Source organism: Perissodus microlepis, chromosome 6, assembly GCF_051167445.1.
Source record: "Perissodus microlepis isolate ML-2025 ecotype Zambia chromosome 6, ASM5116744v1, whole genome shotgun sequence".
NCBI classification, from domain to species: Eukaryota; Metazoa; Chordata; class Actinopteri; order Cichliformes; family Cichlidae; genus Perissodus; species Perissodus microlepis.
In genome coordinates this window covers 15,462,093-15,473,854 of record NC_140466.1, presented here as the reverse complement: position 1 = coordinate 15,473,854, position 11,762 = coordinate 15,462,093, and the positions used below count along the sequence as shown (strand labels likewise).

Below are 11,762 nucleotides of genomic sequence, written 5' to 3'. Positions count from 1 at the left end.
TATTATGAAGTGGCTTAGGCAACCAACCAAAGACAACCAATGATATACAACATCAGATTCAACATACTTACATATCGACCAATGAGGCACCAGCAAGAATTAGCTGGGCATATATTAACCACCTAATTAATGTGAACCACAACATTTGAACTGTTGACTGTCATATGTTTTACCCTGGTGACTGGTCAAACACTCTAAGTCACTCCATAATCTGCATAGTTATATATTTAATGTTGTTGCTAGTTTTTCAGCTAAAATAACTAAAGATACTCACTACTTGAAGTTACATACAGTGTAGTTTATTTCTTCTTTACTGTAAAATACCTGAAGTTACTTGCTACCCAAAATTACTTACAATCAAAATGTTTCTTCCTTCCTGTAAAAACCTGAATTAGTATCACCTTATCCCAGTGCACTTTCTGGTATGTATTTCAGAATAAACGACATTGAAATTCCTGGGAATTTCAGTTTAAATCTCTGGGAATTTTAGTTTCTATTATTTACTACTGTTTTAAAGTCTTTAAGTCTTTTTTCTTAGTTCATATAAAAAGATAACAGATTTGTGATGTTCTTGGTTAAAGCAAATGAATAAATAAGTGAACTAACTTCTGCCATTAGTTCAAATGTCTAGCTAAAATTAATGTGCTTGTATACATTTTAAATAGCAGACTAGTTATAGCAACAGATAATATGAAGTTAAATAAAAAATAGTGTTTTCTACAGCAGAAAGTGGTCATAGTAGCTAAAACTAATCAATAATGGAAACTTTTTAAAACACTTAACCTAATTAAACTTAGTCAGCATCTGTTACTGCAAGTATGGGATATGCAAAATACACAAACAAATAAATAAATGAATACAAAATATAAAAATGGAGAGAAGAAAAACAACATTTAAATAATTAACAATCAATGTGTCCAACACTGATTCACTCAGTCACTTTAATTTCAGTGCAAATGAACACTTTCACACCATCAGGAATGGTGTTAATAAAGAGCAGTCGGTGCCTGCAAACAGCCCTGAGCTACACGGATGCGAAAAGAAAGTGATACAGTTCAGGTCTTCATTTATAGATGAGCTAAGTTCCCCCACATAGCAGGTGTTTTTCTAACCAAACATCTTGTCTCTCTCTGTTTCTTCTTCACACTCTCTTTCCTCATCACCTCTGTCCTTTCTCTCTGTCTCTTGGGTTACAGCTCTTCAGCTGATGTTAACACATGACCTGTGAAAGCCACCTCAAAGCTGGTTTTGTACTTGTTTTAAATGGAAATTTCTGGGCTGTCTGCAGCTGTTGAGACAATAAGTTTGCCGGTTCTCTGGTGTCTTTTATGATTTTATGTCTGGTTTTATAGTTGAAAAGATCAATTCTGGCTGAGCTTTACAGTAAGACAGGGTGTCATGAAAAAGTAGTTACCACCTCCTTGATTTCTTAGGTTTTTGCATATTTGTCACAATTCAATGCATCGTCAGCCTTGTGTGAAAAAGAAATTTCCCACAATTAACTGTGATTATGCATGTTTGCTTGAAAGCTGACTTTAATTTCATTAGCCACACTGAAGCCTAATTAAAGCCACTTAAACAGAATCTTTCTGACAAAGTGAAGCAGGTAAAAGATCTCAAAAAGCAGCACATCATGCCACAATCTAAAGAAACAGCTGAGAATCAAAGTCATTGACATCAATCCATCTAAAAAAGCGTTTCATTTTTATAAGGCTCTGGGACTCCAGCGAACCACAGAGACAGCCATTACCCAAACTTTGTGAACCTTTGTGAAGTAGTGAAGCTTCCCAGCAGTGGCCATCCTACGACAATGACAACAACAGAGACTCAATGACAAATCAAAGAAACCAGAACAACATCTAAAGAACTGCAGGCCTCACTTGCCTCAGTTCAGTGTTCACAATTTAGCAACAAGAGAGAAAGTGCACATCCATGGGAGAGATCCAATATGGATAAATCACTAGTGACCAAAAAGAACACAAAGGTTCATCTCAGATTTGTAAAAAACCCATAAAATGTTTTGATGATTCCCAAGGCTTTTAGAAAATATTCTGTAGACTGAAGAGACAAATGCTGCTTCATAAAAAGAACATCATAAAGTCAAACATGGTGGTGGTAGTGTGATGGTCTGGGGCTGTGTTTCTGCTTCAGGATATAAATAGAAGTGCAAATTAGATCGTAAGGTGTCGCTCATGTATCTGCTTCACCTGCACGGAGATGGTCATCTGAGGTAATGAAGAGTGAATTATTTGTGCAACCTACAGTAAGTTCAAAAAACTGTCATTAAACTTTTTTCTCTCCAGTGCACAAAAAGCACAAAATAAGAATACAGAATCTCAACACTGGGTCTGGTGACCTTTGACCAAGTATTCTGTTTTCCTCCTTTTTTAAGCAACATGACAAAGTTCAGCTTTAATCCCACGTTGTTGTGTGGGAGTCAGGGAGAGACCCCCAGGGTTAAAAATATCAACTGGTCATATGGTTACCATGGTAATGCGAACACGAAGTACCTGGGGGAGGTTTACTTGATGGATACTGATCAACCCACACACTGCAGACCACATAATTTCTCCTCATACATGGCTTCCACCCAACTATTATGTTTGTTTGATGTCTCCTCAGGTAATTGGTATGTGTTTGTCTGAGGTGGGGCCCCTGCTTTTTGTATATTTTATTTTATATCCCTCTAAATAAAACGGAATTTATAGCTTTGGACACTCCCTCCTTCCCGCTTTTAGACTGAAGCGATTTTTTATGCTGTTTTTTGGGGCATGATTAATTAGTGTTTATAGCACAATAGAGCTGTATGCCAAGTGCTTGCTTACTGTTGTGTTGAGTTTGTCTTCGAGATTTTTTTGGAATCTTTACCTTGAAATAAAATCGTGAATGTAGACTTTTACAGTAATTTTGTGCTATAAAAATAAAGTTAAATGAATGGACTGTTTTAGATTAGATGGATCAGACCAAATGTGGAATGCTCACTCTAGCTGCAATTGTTAACAGGGAAATGTTGAACCAAGATACTATGTTTGTAGTTTTTATTTGAGCATATGGTGGGACATTAAGCGAGGGTCCTCCCTTAGGAAATTTTAAGTGTCATAAACTTAACTTTATGAATTTCTTCACCAGTGTGTGCACGGAAAACAAAACGCATAGTGGATTACAATGCAGTGATTCTCTCTGGTATTCTCCATCATTTTTAAGAGTAATTGTCAGCTTTTGGCGCGGATAATTACCTTTATCTCAGAAGATTCTGTGGTTAAACCTTTATTGTTGCATGAATATTTTATGCTTAATATTTATATTTTGGGAGCAAATTGCTTAAGAACAAACACCTGCCTGCTCCAGAAGTATTCTTTGCTTAGTAATGTTATCGTGTTTTCCCAAAATAAACCATCTGCTTCCTTAATGTTTTACGGGGAGGAAGAGATTAGGACAAGTGCATGTTCTAATTGTTGGGTGGATGGGGCTTGTCTTTTGGGTACAGCTGTGCTCGACAGCTACAAAAGTCTTTTAAAACAAGACTTTTCCCACAAACAATACAAATAAAAATAAAAATAAATAAAAAATAAAAAATGAGCATGTTGTATTCCATATGGTCACACTTAAGCAGTAAAGATGAAGAACACAAGTCATTACGATCGTGCACAAATCAACCTAAACCCCACGAGCCAGCGACAGCCAGCTGCTCGCTCAGGGAGCCGGAGTTCCTTGAAACCCCCGAGAGGCAGTGGCTGGTGATCCCTCCTCACCGCCGGCCAAATCTCTCCCTTTCTCCCTCCCTTCCCTTATCTCTCCGCCCCCACCTTCCCTCTCTTCTTCACTCCCTCTGTGCCTGGACGGACGTATGCGGATGGAGCAGAGTCGCGGCGTCTCCTGGAGCTGATCCAAGCATCCCGTCTGAGGCGGTCGTTTTGTGCCCCCCGCCCCCTAGTGAGGTTTCTTGCACGGCGCACGGTGGAGAAACCAGACGGCCTTTCCCGCTCTGCGTCGACCGGCAGAAAACAGCGTGCCAGGTAACGTGACGCACCACAAAAAAAGAAGCTGGCACATAACTGAACTTCTCTCCCAGTGTGCCATGTGCCCACGCTTCTGAAGTAGACTTTTACCTCTGCCCGGAGAAGCCATACGAGACTTCATAGGTCGATGTCGTCATCCCTTTTCTGGGTTTCATGTTGTTGTCACTACTGATGATGTAATAATTTTTTTTCAGTTGGATCTGCGTTCTGCTGCTGCTGCGTCGCACCTCTCGAAGTGAGAAGACTCGCTCTGCCAATGTGCGTCCCCAGCATCGCAAACTTGGATCGTCGCCTCTTTTCGCGGAAAGACTCATCTCCACCTCTGAAAACCTTTTGTCACTGCTGACTAACGATGTATTGACAAATTGTGTGACACTGTATGGATACTTTTTTTTATCCCCTAACTGGCTTTTACTAAACTGTCAGACGTCAACTTTTCCCTTGCGGATGAAGCTTTGCTTGCTCTGTCTATGTGAAAGTGCGTCGGGCATAACCGGAGTGCGCACACGTTTAATTCATCGCGTCGGGAGCATGGGATTTTAAACTACAGCATGTGGAGTCGTTCCTAAGGACCGCATCGCTGCTCTCCGTGGGTGTATGGAGAAGAGCAGCCTGAGAATGACAGGCGGAACCCGGGAGGCGCCGGTGAACATCTCTCCGGCGGTGGCGGCCAACGCAGAAGGCGAGGAGATCGAGGTTTTGGAAAGTACCGAAGTCATCTCAGTGGCTCCAGAAGAAGTAGGTCTACACAATGTGGCGTCAAGTGAACACATGACCCCTGTAACCTTTTGACATTTTCACAGTTATGAATCAGGACCTTCAGCTTCTTTTTCTTTGAGCGAAGTTAAACACAGTCCCTCTAAAATTAATTTCAGAAAGCCATTTGTCCCTAAATTCTGTGGCACAACTGACAAAAACAAGCGTCTTACAAAGACACGAGATGGAATTTAAAATACGGTTTATTCTTTTGAGAGCGGAGTTAGTAAAAGCACCCAGCACTTTGCTTCATCTTTTCCAAAGACACACGCACACAGCATACTACCTTTTACACATAACGAGGCACACTTTTGGTACCTTGTTAACTTTTGCTGCGGCTCATTGACCGTAATGATCAGATAATAGCTGCATGTGATCGCAAGACTGCAATTATGGCAAATGCGCATAGTGAAGGAAGCCCTTTTGGCCGAGATTCATCATTATCAAACAGGTGCTTCCCTCCTGTCTGGTACCTGTTTCTGAGTTTATTTTTCTTCCCATCTATTCCTCTTATTCATTGCTTCACACGCTCTTTTTCTCTTTTTACTTGTCTCAGCAATGGAAGTCTCTGTTTGACAAGGTATGTATCACAACCTTTAATCCTTTAGGCTTGACTTTTCATATGCATGTTTCACTCATCGTGGAACTGTGTTGTCTCTGAAGGTGCTCATCTGTGTGTGAACTGTTGGTGACCTATGTCTTAATCTTTATTATCCGCTCCAAGCAACACAGATATATTAATCTGTTAAAAACGGCATTGTCTTGCTTAAAGGTCATGAAACATAGGAAAGATTTAGCAAGATCATGATTGCAGGATTGCACCAGAGGCAATGATATTTAATATTAAAAACTCCATATTTAGTGTGCTTTAGTGTGAATTGCCCATGGATCATGACCTTATCATTGTAAATGTGCTGTAACAGTGGCTTAATCACTAACAGAAGTGATTTAAACCTGCACTGGGGGATTTTGAAAACTGGTAAAGGAAATGACATACAAAAACAACAAAAAAAAACCATTTAGATATTAGAAATATGATGCAAATATTTTCTGTTCAGCTATCACAAGTGCTTACTTAATACTTTTTATAGTTTCAAAATACTGCTAAACTTTGATCAGTTCCACAAAAAAGTAGCATCAGAGTTTCATGGGGTTAATTGACTTGAATCCTGAGTCTTTTTCCCCTCCAGTCCCAGTTTATGAATTAGGATGAGTTGATAAATATATTTTCAGATCAAAATCTTGCCTAGTGCAGCTTTAAATCCTTCGCCCGCTGGGTATGACGGCATAAGGTGTAACCAGGTCGAATCGCTGTCAAACCAAACTCGTGGAGAAGTGGGGGCTGTGGTGGGTGTGTCATTAACTGATATCGGCCCCAATAATACAATTAGGATGATACACCTGGATGGATTGATCTGTGAGTCAGAGCAGTCTTGTAAGAAACACATGCCACCATGCACACACACATGCACAGACACACACAACCGAGAAACCCCAGGAGAAGAGAAACAGCGACTGGCTGATCATGCAAGCAGCAGGTCTGACAGGACTGACAGACGGCAAACGAGCCCCCCTCTATCACGCAAACACACGCACACTTATGCCCACACAGCTTGCAGTGTGTGCGACTACTGCGTCACCTGCTCGGCATAGGGCCCCCCACTTTCTCATGTGGGGAATTGTGTGCATATTTATGTGTGTGTCTGTGTGTGCGCGTGAGTGCAGTGGTCAGCTGGGATTTTTAGGGTTGAGACTGAGGCTCGTGTCAGCCTCACTTTTAAGGGGGAGACAGAGGTCCCGTGGGATTATGGTGTGTGTGTGGGTGTGTGTGTAAGTGATGCCGCATATTCTGTGGACAGGCATTCAGTGGGCCTCTCAAGCCGCTGTCTCTATGTGTGCTGCACAGCTTGGAGTTTCCTCAAGTGGGCGTCGGTCAGAAAAAAGCAAATGGCAGGGTCTCTACTCACCGTGGTAGCAACAAATATCCTTTCACTCTTTCAGTCTCCTTTCCTTCTTGGTTCACACAATGAGTTGGTCCATTTGTCAAGGGGCTGACCTCGGGGACCCCCAGCTTCTGTGAAGCGACAAGAGAAATGATGGGCCACTGAAGACCAGGAAAAGAAGGCTTTTAATCCACCCTGGCAGCCCGTGTTACTGCATGTGGAACAAAAGATGAAAGCTACTGAAAAACAAAGAGCAAGATCCAAAGATTTATGAGTCTAATGTAAAGATACACATTTCAAAGTTCATCTGTATGTGTGGAAGTCTAGTTTCATGTGTTGGATACTTTATTTAGCAAATATAAGATGTGAATGAATAGAAATATGTCTGGTTCAGAGATGTGGAACAAGAGAAGAGAGGGGTGTGACATGCAACAGGTCACCAAACAAGTTTTCAAAACAACAAAGAAAAGTCATGACTTAGTGGACTGACCGGTAAGAGGTCAATCAAGTACAGGTAACAAAGTCCTTTCTTCACGTTTATAACATATTATCATCGTATTTGAGGACAGCTGAGAACATCTGTCGATTCTAAACAAAAAAAGAGCATTTTTTCTTGGCTGACAGGTTGTATACATTTGTTTCTTTAAAAGATATCCCAGTATGTAAACTTGAAAATGTCTCACGAATGAAAATCTCACCTTCTAATAACTTGATGTTACAAATCAGCTAAAAATACAACGTCTAAAGTTGAGGACAATGATGCATCTTTTCTGTTAATCAGTCCTGACACCTCTGTATGGTCTCGACAGCGCACATTTTATCCTGTCATCTCTCTCAGTGATGTTTGCACAGCAAAGAAACTACAGGATCATTTTCTCTCATTCTTTTCAGCCTCACTCTTTGGCTTTGCTCCCAACTCTTTAAAGCAGTTTGAGCTGTGTAAAAAAAAAACCCAACCCTTTGCCATCCTATCAATTTTACCAGCTCCCACGTGACTCTGTACATACAGCTATCATTTCTGGATTTCAGACCATTGGGGACAGGAATCAAAGTGCTGCGTTGCTCTGTTTCCCCCTCACTCCTCTCTCTAGTCCCTGGAGAGGATTTTGTTGCTGCATAAGTGCTTTCTTTCTCTGCACACAGGAAGCAAGAGAGCAAACCTCAGAATGCTTTGATTCATGTTTCCCATCGCCTGAAACAAACATTGAGACTGAACACAGACACAGGCGATATCTAATGAAGCAGAGGAGATGCTGTTAGCGCGGACAGCAGCTGCACTGCCCTCGCTCTCCCTCATAATCAAAGTGTCCCAGCCTCTGTTTGTCCTCTAGACACACAAATCTGAAAAGGCTGCAGTCATTGTAGCGTGATTACACACGGCACATGTCATCAGTAGAAAAAGAAAGGGCCCTTTACAGATTCTTCTTTCTACCATGACTGATTTGCACACCAAAGCTCAGATAATGATGTTTATTTTTTATTTTTTTTGAAGATTTCTGTCGATTTAATCAATCCAGTTTATGTCTAGGATTTATTTGATAAACCATATTAAGCATGTTTAAGTCACACGGTAAAATGGAGGAAACGCATTTGTTTTGCGCAGCCAGGGAAGGCACATCAGATGGCTTTTTATGTGTGACTGGGAGCGCTAAAGATTTCTTTTTCATCCCGCTGGTAAAAAAAAGTGTCTAAAAAGCGTCTCTCTTCTTTAGCTGCCTTGACCTAGATGGTGATTTTCTTACAATCTTGATTGTGAAGAGCTACGTACACACAGCTAAGACTCAAAGTTATTATTTACCGGGGCTGGGACTATATCTGCGTTTGCGATTGCTGATAGTAGAAGTCCCCAGATGTACTGATTGCGACGTGGCTCAGCTCAAATGAGATGAAGCACCTGTAAAGGCAGGATATATACAAACCATAGATTGTCTTTCTCTTCTTTAGAAACTTTTCTTTAGATAACTCTCGACTGAAGACGCACAACAGGATTGTTTGTCAATTCTCATAAATTGTCAGTGAATACTAACACATCTTTGATTCTGGGTGTGTGTGTTTGTTTATGTGCAATCCATAAGTGTGTCCACAGATGCCTTTGTGTTGACAGCATGCTCCCAATGCCACTTCGAAAATCCCCCAGGCATGCGCCCACAGGAGCTTAGTGATTAAACACTTTCACATGTCTGCATACTTTCCGTGAAAGTGTTTCCCTTTTAACTTCATGGTTGGTGGCAAAGAAAATCACAAAACAACTGACTGGAGCCACATAAATCAATGTCTTATAGTTCTTTTAGGAAGATTGTCTAGCTGGGGAGATACAGTATACAGTACATGTAATTTCTTTTTATTCTTCCAGAAAACGGGAAGTAGATACAGTTATTTATCAAAACGTGAGGAAAAAACAAAGTTTGTTCAGTTCTAATGAGCTTGAAATCAGTATTTGGTATGACTGCCTTTATTCTTCATCACAGCCTGAACTCTTCTTATTTACACACACTGGAAGTAGTTTTCAGGAACAGTTCTCCAGGCCTCCTGAAGGAGATTCAAAGCTCTTCTTTGGATGTTGGCTGCCTTTTTTCTTTCACATTTTCTGTAAAGATGATCCCGGAGAGGTCACAGCTCCGGGGAGGCCAATCAATGACTGATATTGTTCCATTGTGTGCTTTTCTGTCCAGGTATGTTTTTACTGCACTGGCAGTTCGTTTGGAATCATTGTGCTGAAAGATGAAGCCATTGCCAATCACACTTTTTACAGATGGTGTTGCATTTGGTCAAATCCAAATTCATAAATCCATCAATTTCAAAAGATCCCCAACACCACTGTCTAAAATGAACGAGCCTTCACCGTGTTTTCCAGATGGCTGTAGACTCTCACTGTTGGGCTTCTCTCCTGACCTCTGATTATTTGAACCAAAAATGTCAAATTTGGATTCATCACTCCATAAGACCTGTTACCAGTGATTTTCAGTCCAATTTGTGTGTCATTTGGCATCCCTCAGCCTTTTCTCCCTGTTTCACTTCCTTAAGAATGGATTCTTGACAGCCATCCTTCATTTGGGACCATTTCTGATGAGGCTTCAGTGAACCATAGATGGATCAACTGAAGGGCCAACTCTAGCAAGGTCTTTGTTGGATTGTTATTATTATTTTTTGTTGCTGTTTTTCTTTTGGATGTGGCTTGAAGATACTGCTCATCTTCTGTAGTGTCTTTTTTTCACCTCCACATGTCCAGTTTCCTCAAATTATTTAGTGACACGTGGCACACAAAAATATTGATCAATAGCTCTTCAATAATCATGTTTTTGGTGAAGAAAAAGTATCAGATGATGTTATTTTTGGAATTTAAAAAAAAAATAGATTCAGCTAAATAATTGGAACACATTTTGTGTTTTAGTGACATGCTGCAAATAACGAAATACCTAAATACACAGAGATTGGTTCTTTGCTAAGTTGTCTGTTAAGTCTAGAAAAAAAGGTTCATCCCTTGATTTAGGTTCCTTTTTTGTGTTTCAATGATTCACAGCTCAGTGTAAAGTGATTTAACAGTGAAAATGGCCAGGTATAGGGATTGGACTTGAACATAAGTAAAGAAGTGGATATGTCAAAAGAAAAACTGTGGAGAATTATTGCTCAGCAACAATAAAAAATGACAAGCAAGTCTGACTACATGGTAGCAAAATCCAAATAAATTAGACTGGCTCAATACTTTTGCACATCAGTGTATATTTTCCTGTAAACTGCTGGTTAGTGCCTCCTTCCTCATGACCCGTATATTATAAAAGATGTCAAGCATGACTGATCGAGGGGAAACCACGAACTTTGTGAATGATGGGCGTAGCCTCCTAGCATCATATACTGGATTTGGGCTCTGGCTCAACGTTAATGTTTTGGCCGCCAATGCTGTCGTTTTTTTGGATGCCAGAACTTACCACATTTGGATGAGAGGGTGGAATTAAACTTGGTTAGTGAGCTGCATTCATAAATAGTATGGGTGCAATGCACAGACACATATCTTATAATTAGTGTTAAGTAACATTCAAACACGGGGTCACCTAATTCTAGTATGCAGATAAAGAAGTTATCAAGCAAAAATCATAAAGGTGATATTTAGCAACTCTGTTGCCACTTAATCTGAAACAATGCACACCATAGGAAACAAGGATATCATGTTGTCTGAGTAAATGAGCGAATGGTCCACCACCCAGTTGACTGGCACTTAATGGAAAGCCAACTGGGAAGCCTCAGCTGCTATTAGCGGTGCATGCAGGGAGAGGATGTCTCGACACGCCCCATCAGTTTTACTTACACTAAAAACAGAAGGAGGTTTAGACAATGAGATCATGAACAGCAGTGAGTGAATCTAGTGGTAGTTAGGTATTGTGTTTGAAGAGGGTAAGGCGTGCATTATTTCAAAGAATGGCACCCGCAGACTGTAAAGGATAAATCATAAGGACCTTTGCCGCTCCCCATTTTCAAGAAATCTGAAACTAGATCAGATGTTAGATGTTTGACCAAAATATTTCCAGGACAGGCGTTTTTTCCCTGTATTTGTACCTTTTATGTCCTTGATATCAATTAGCTTCTAATTGCTTTCTGTGTATAAATTTACTTATTAGTGTTTCTCTCTTTTATCCACATTATTTTTAGTATCCTGATGTGTTTATGAGCCTAATTGCCTCTGACACATACACAGATGGCGAGGTCACAGTTTGCTGACCTGCTCATCCAACGGCAAACATGTGATTGACACCAGCTGAGTCCTGGAGATAAGCCAACGACAAACACTTTTTGAAGTGTGTTGTCTCGATTCAGGATCCTGAAAGCAAAATACACTCCGCCTCATTTTTATTGCAAAGCGCCTGGCCTGTGCGGTGATGAAATAACAGAGAGAGCCTCAAACATTTTCATTGAAAGATTTAATCAGTGCTCATCTTTCCCCCACTCCTTTGCCGCTCCCCTGCTCAGCTCTAAATAGATTTCCTTAATGAAAGGCACAGTTCCAGTTGGCAGAGTGTGAAAACAGTTTCTGCTTTTATGCAGAGGTAAA

At 40.6% G+C, this 11,762-nt stretch overlaps 1 protein-coding gene across 2 annotated transcripts in view; it reads left to right on the top strand.

Moving 5' to 3' along the window:
* The first annotated feature begins 3,726 nt into the window (after positions 1–3,726).
* rhbdl3 (rhomboid, veinlet-like 3 (Drosophila)) overlaps positions 3,727–11,762 on the top strand; it is a 73,668-nt gene continuing 65,632 nt past the window's right edge. The window contains exons 1-3 of one of the 2 annotated variants that reach the window (XM_084931002.1): positions 3,734–4,016; positions 4,214–4,757; positions 5,332–5,355. In XM_084931002.1, coding sequence (XP_084787128.1) covers positions 4,617–4,757; positions 5,332–5,355 — 165 coding nt within the window. In that variant the 5' untranslated portion in view covers positions 3,734–4,016; positions 4,214–4,616. Of the gene's footprint in view, positions 4,017–4,213; positions 4,758–5,331; positions 5,356–11,762 lie in introns of both variants that reach the window. The other variant, XM_084931003.1, reaches the window with a different exon arrangement.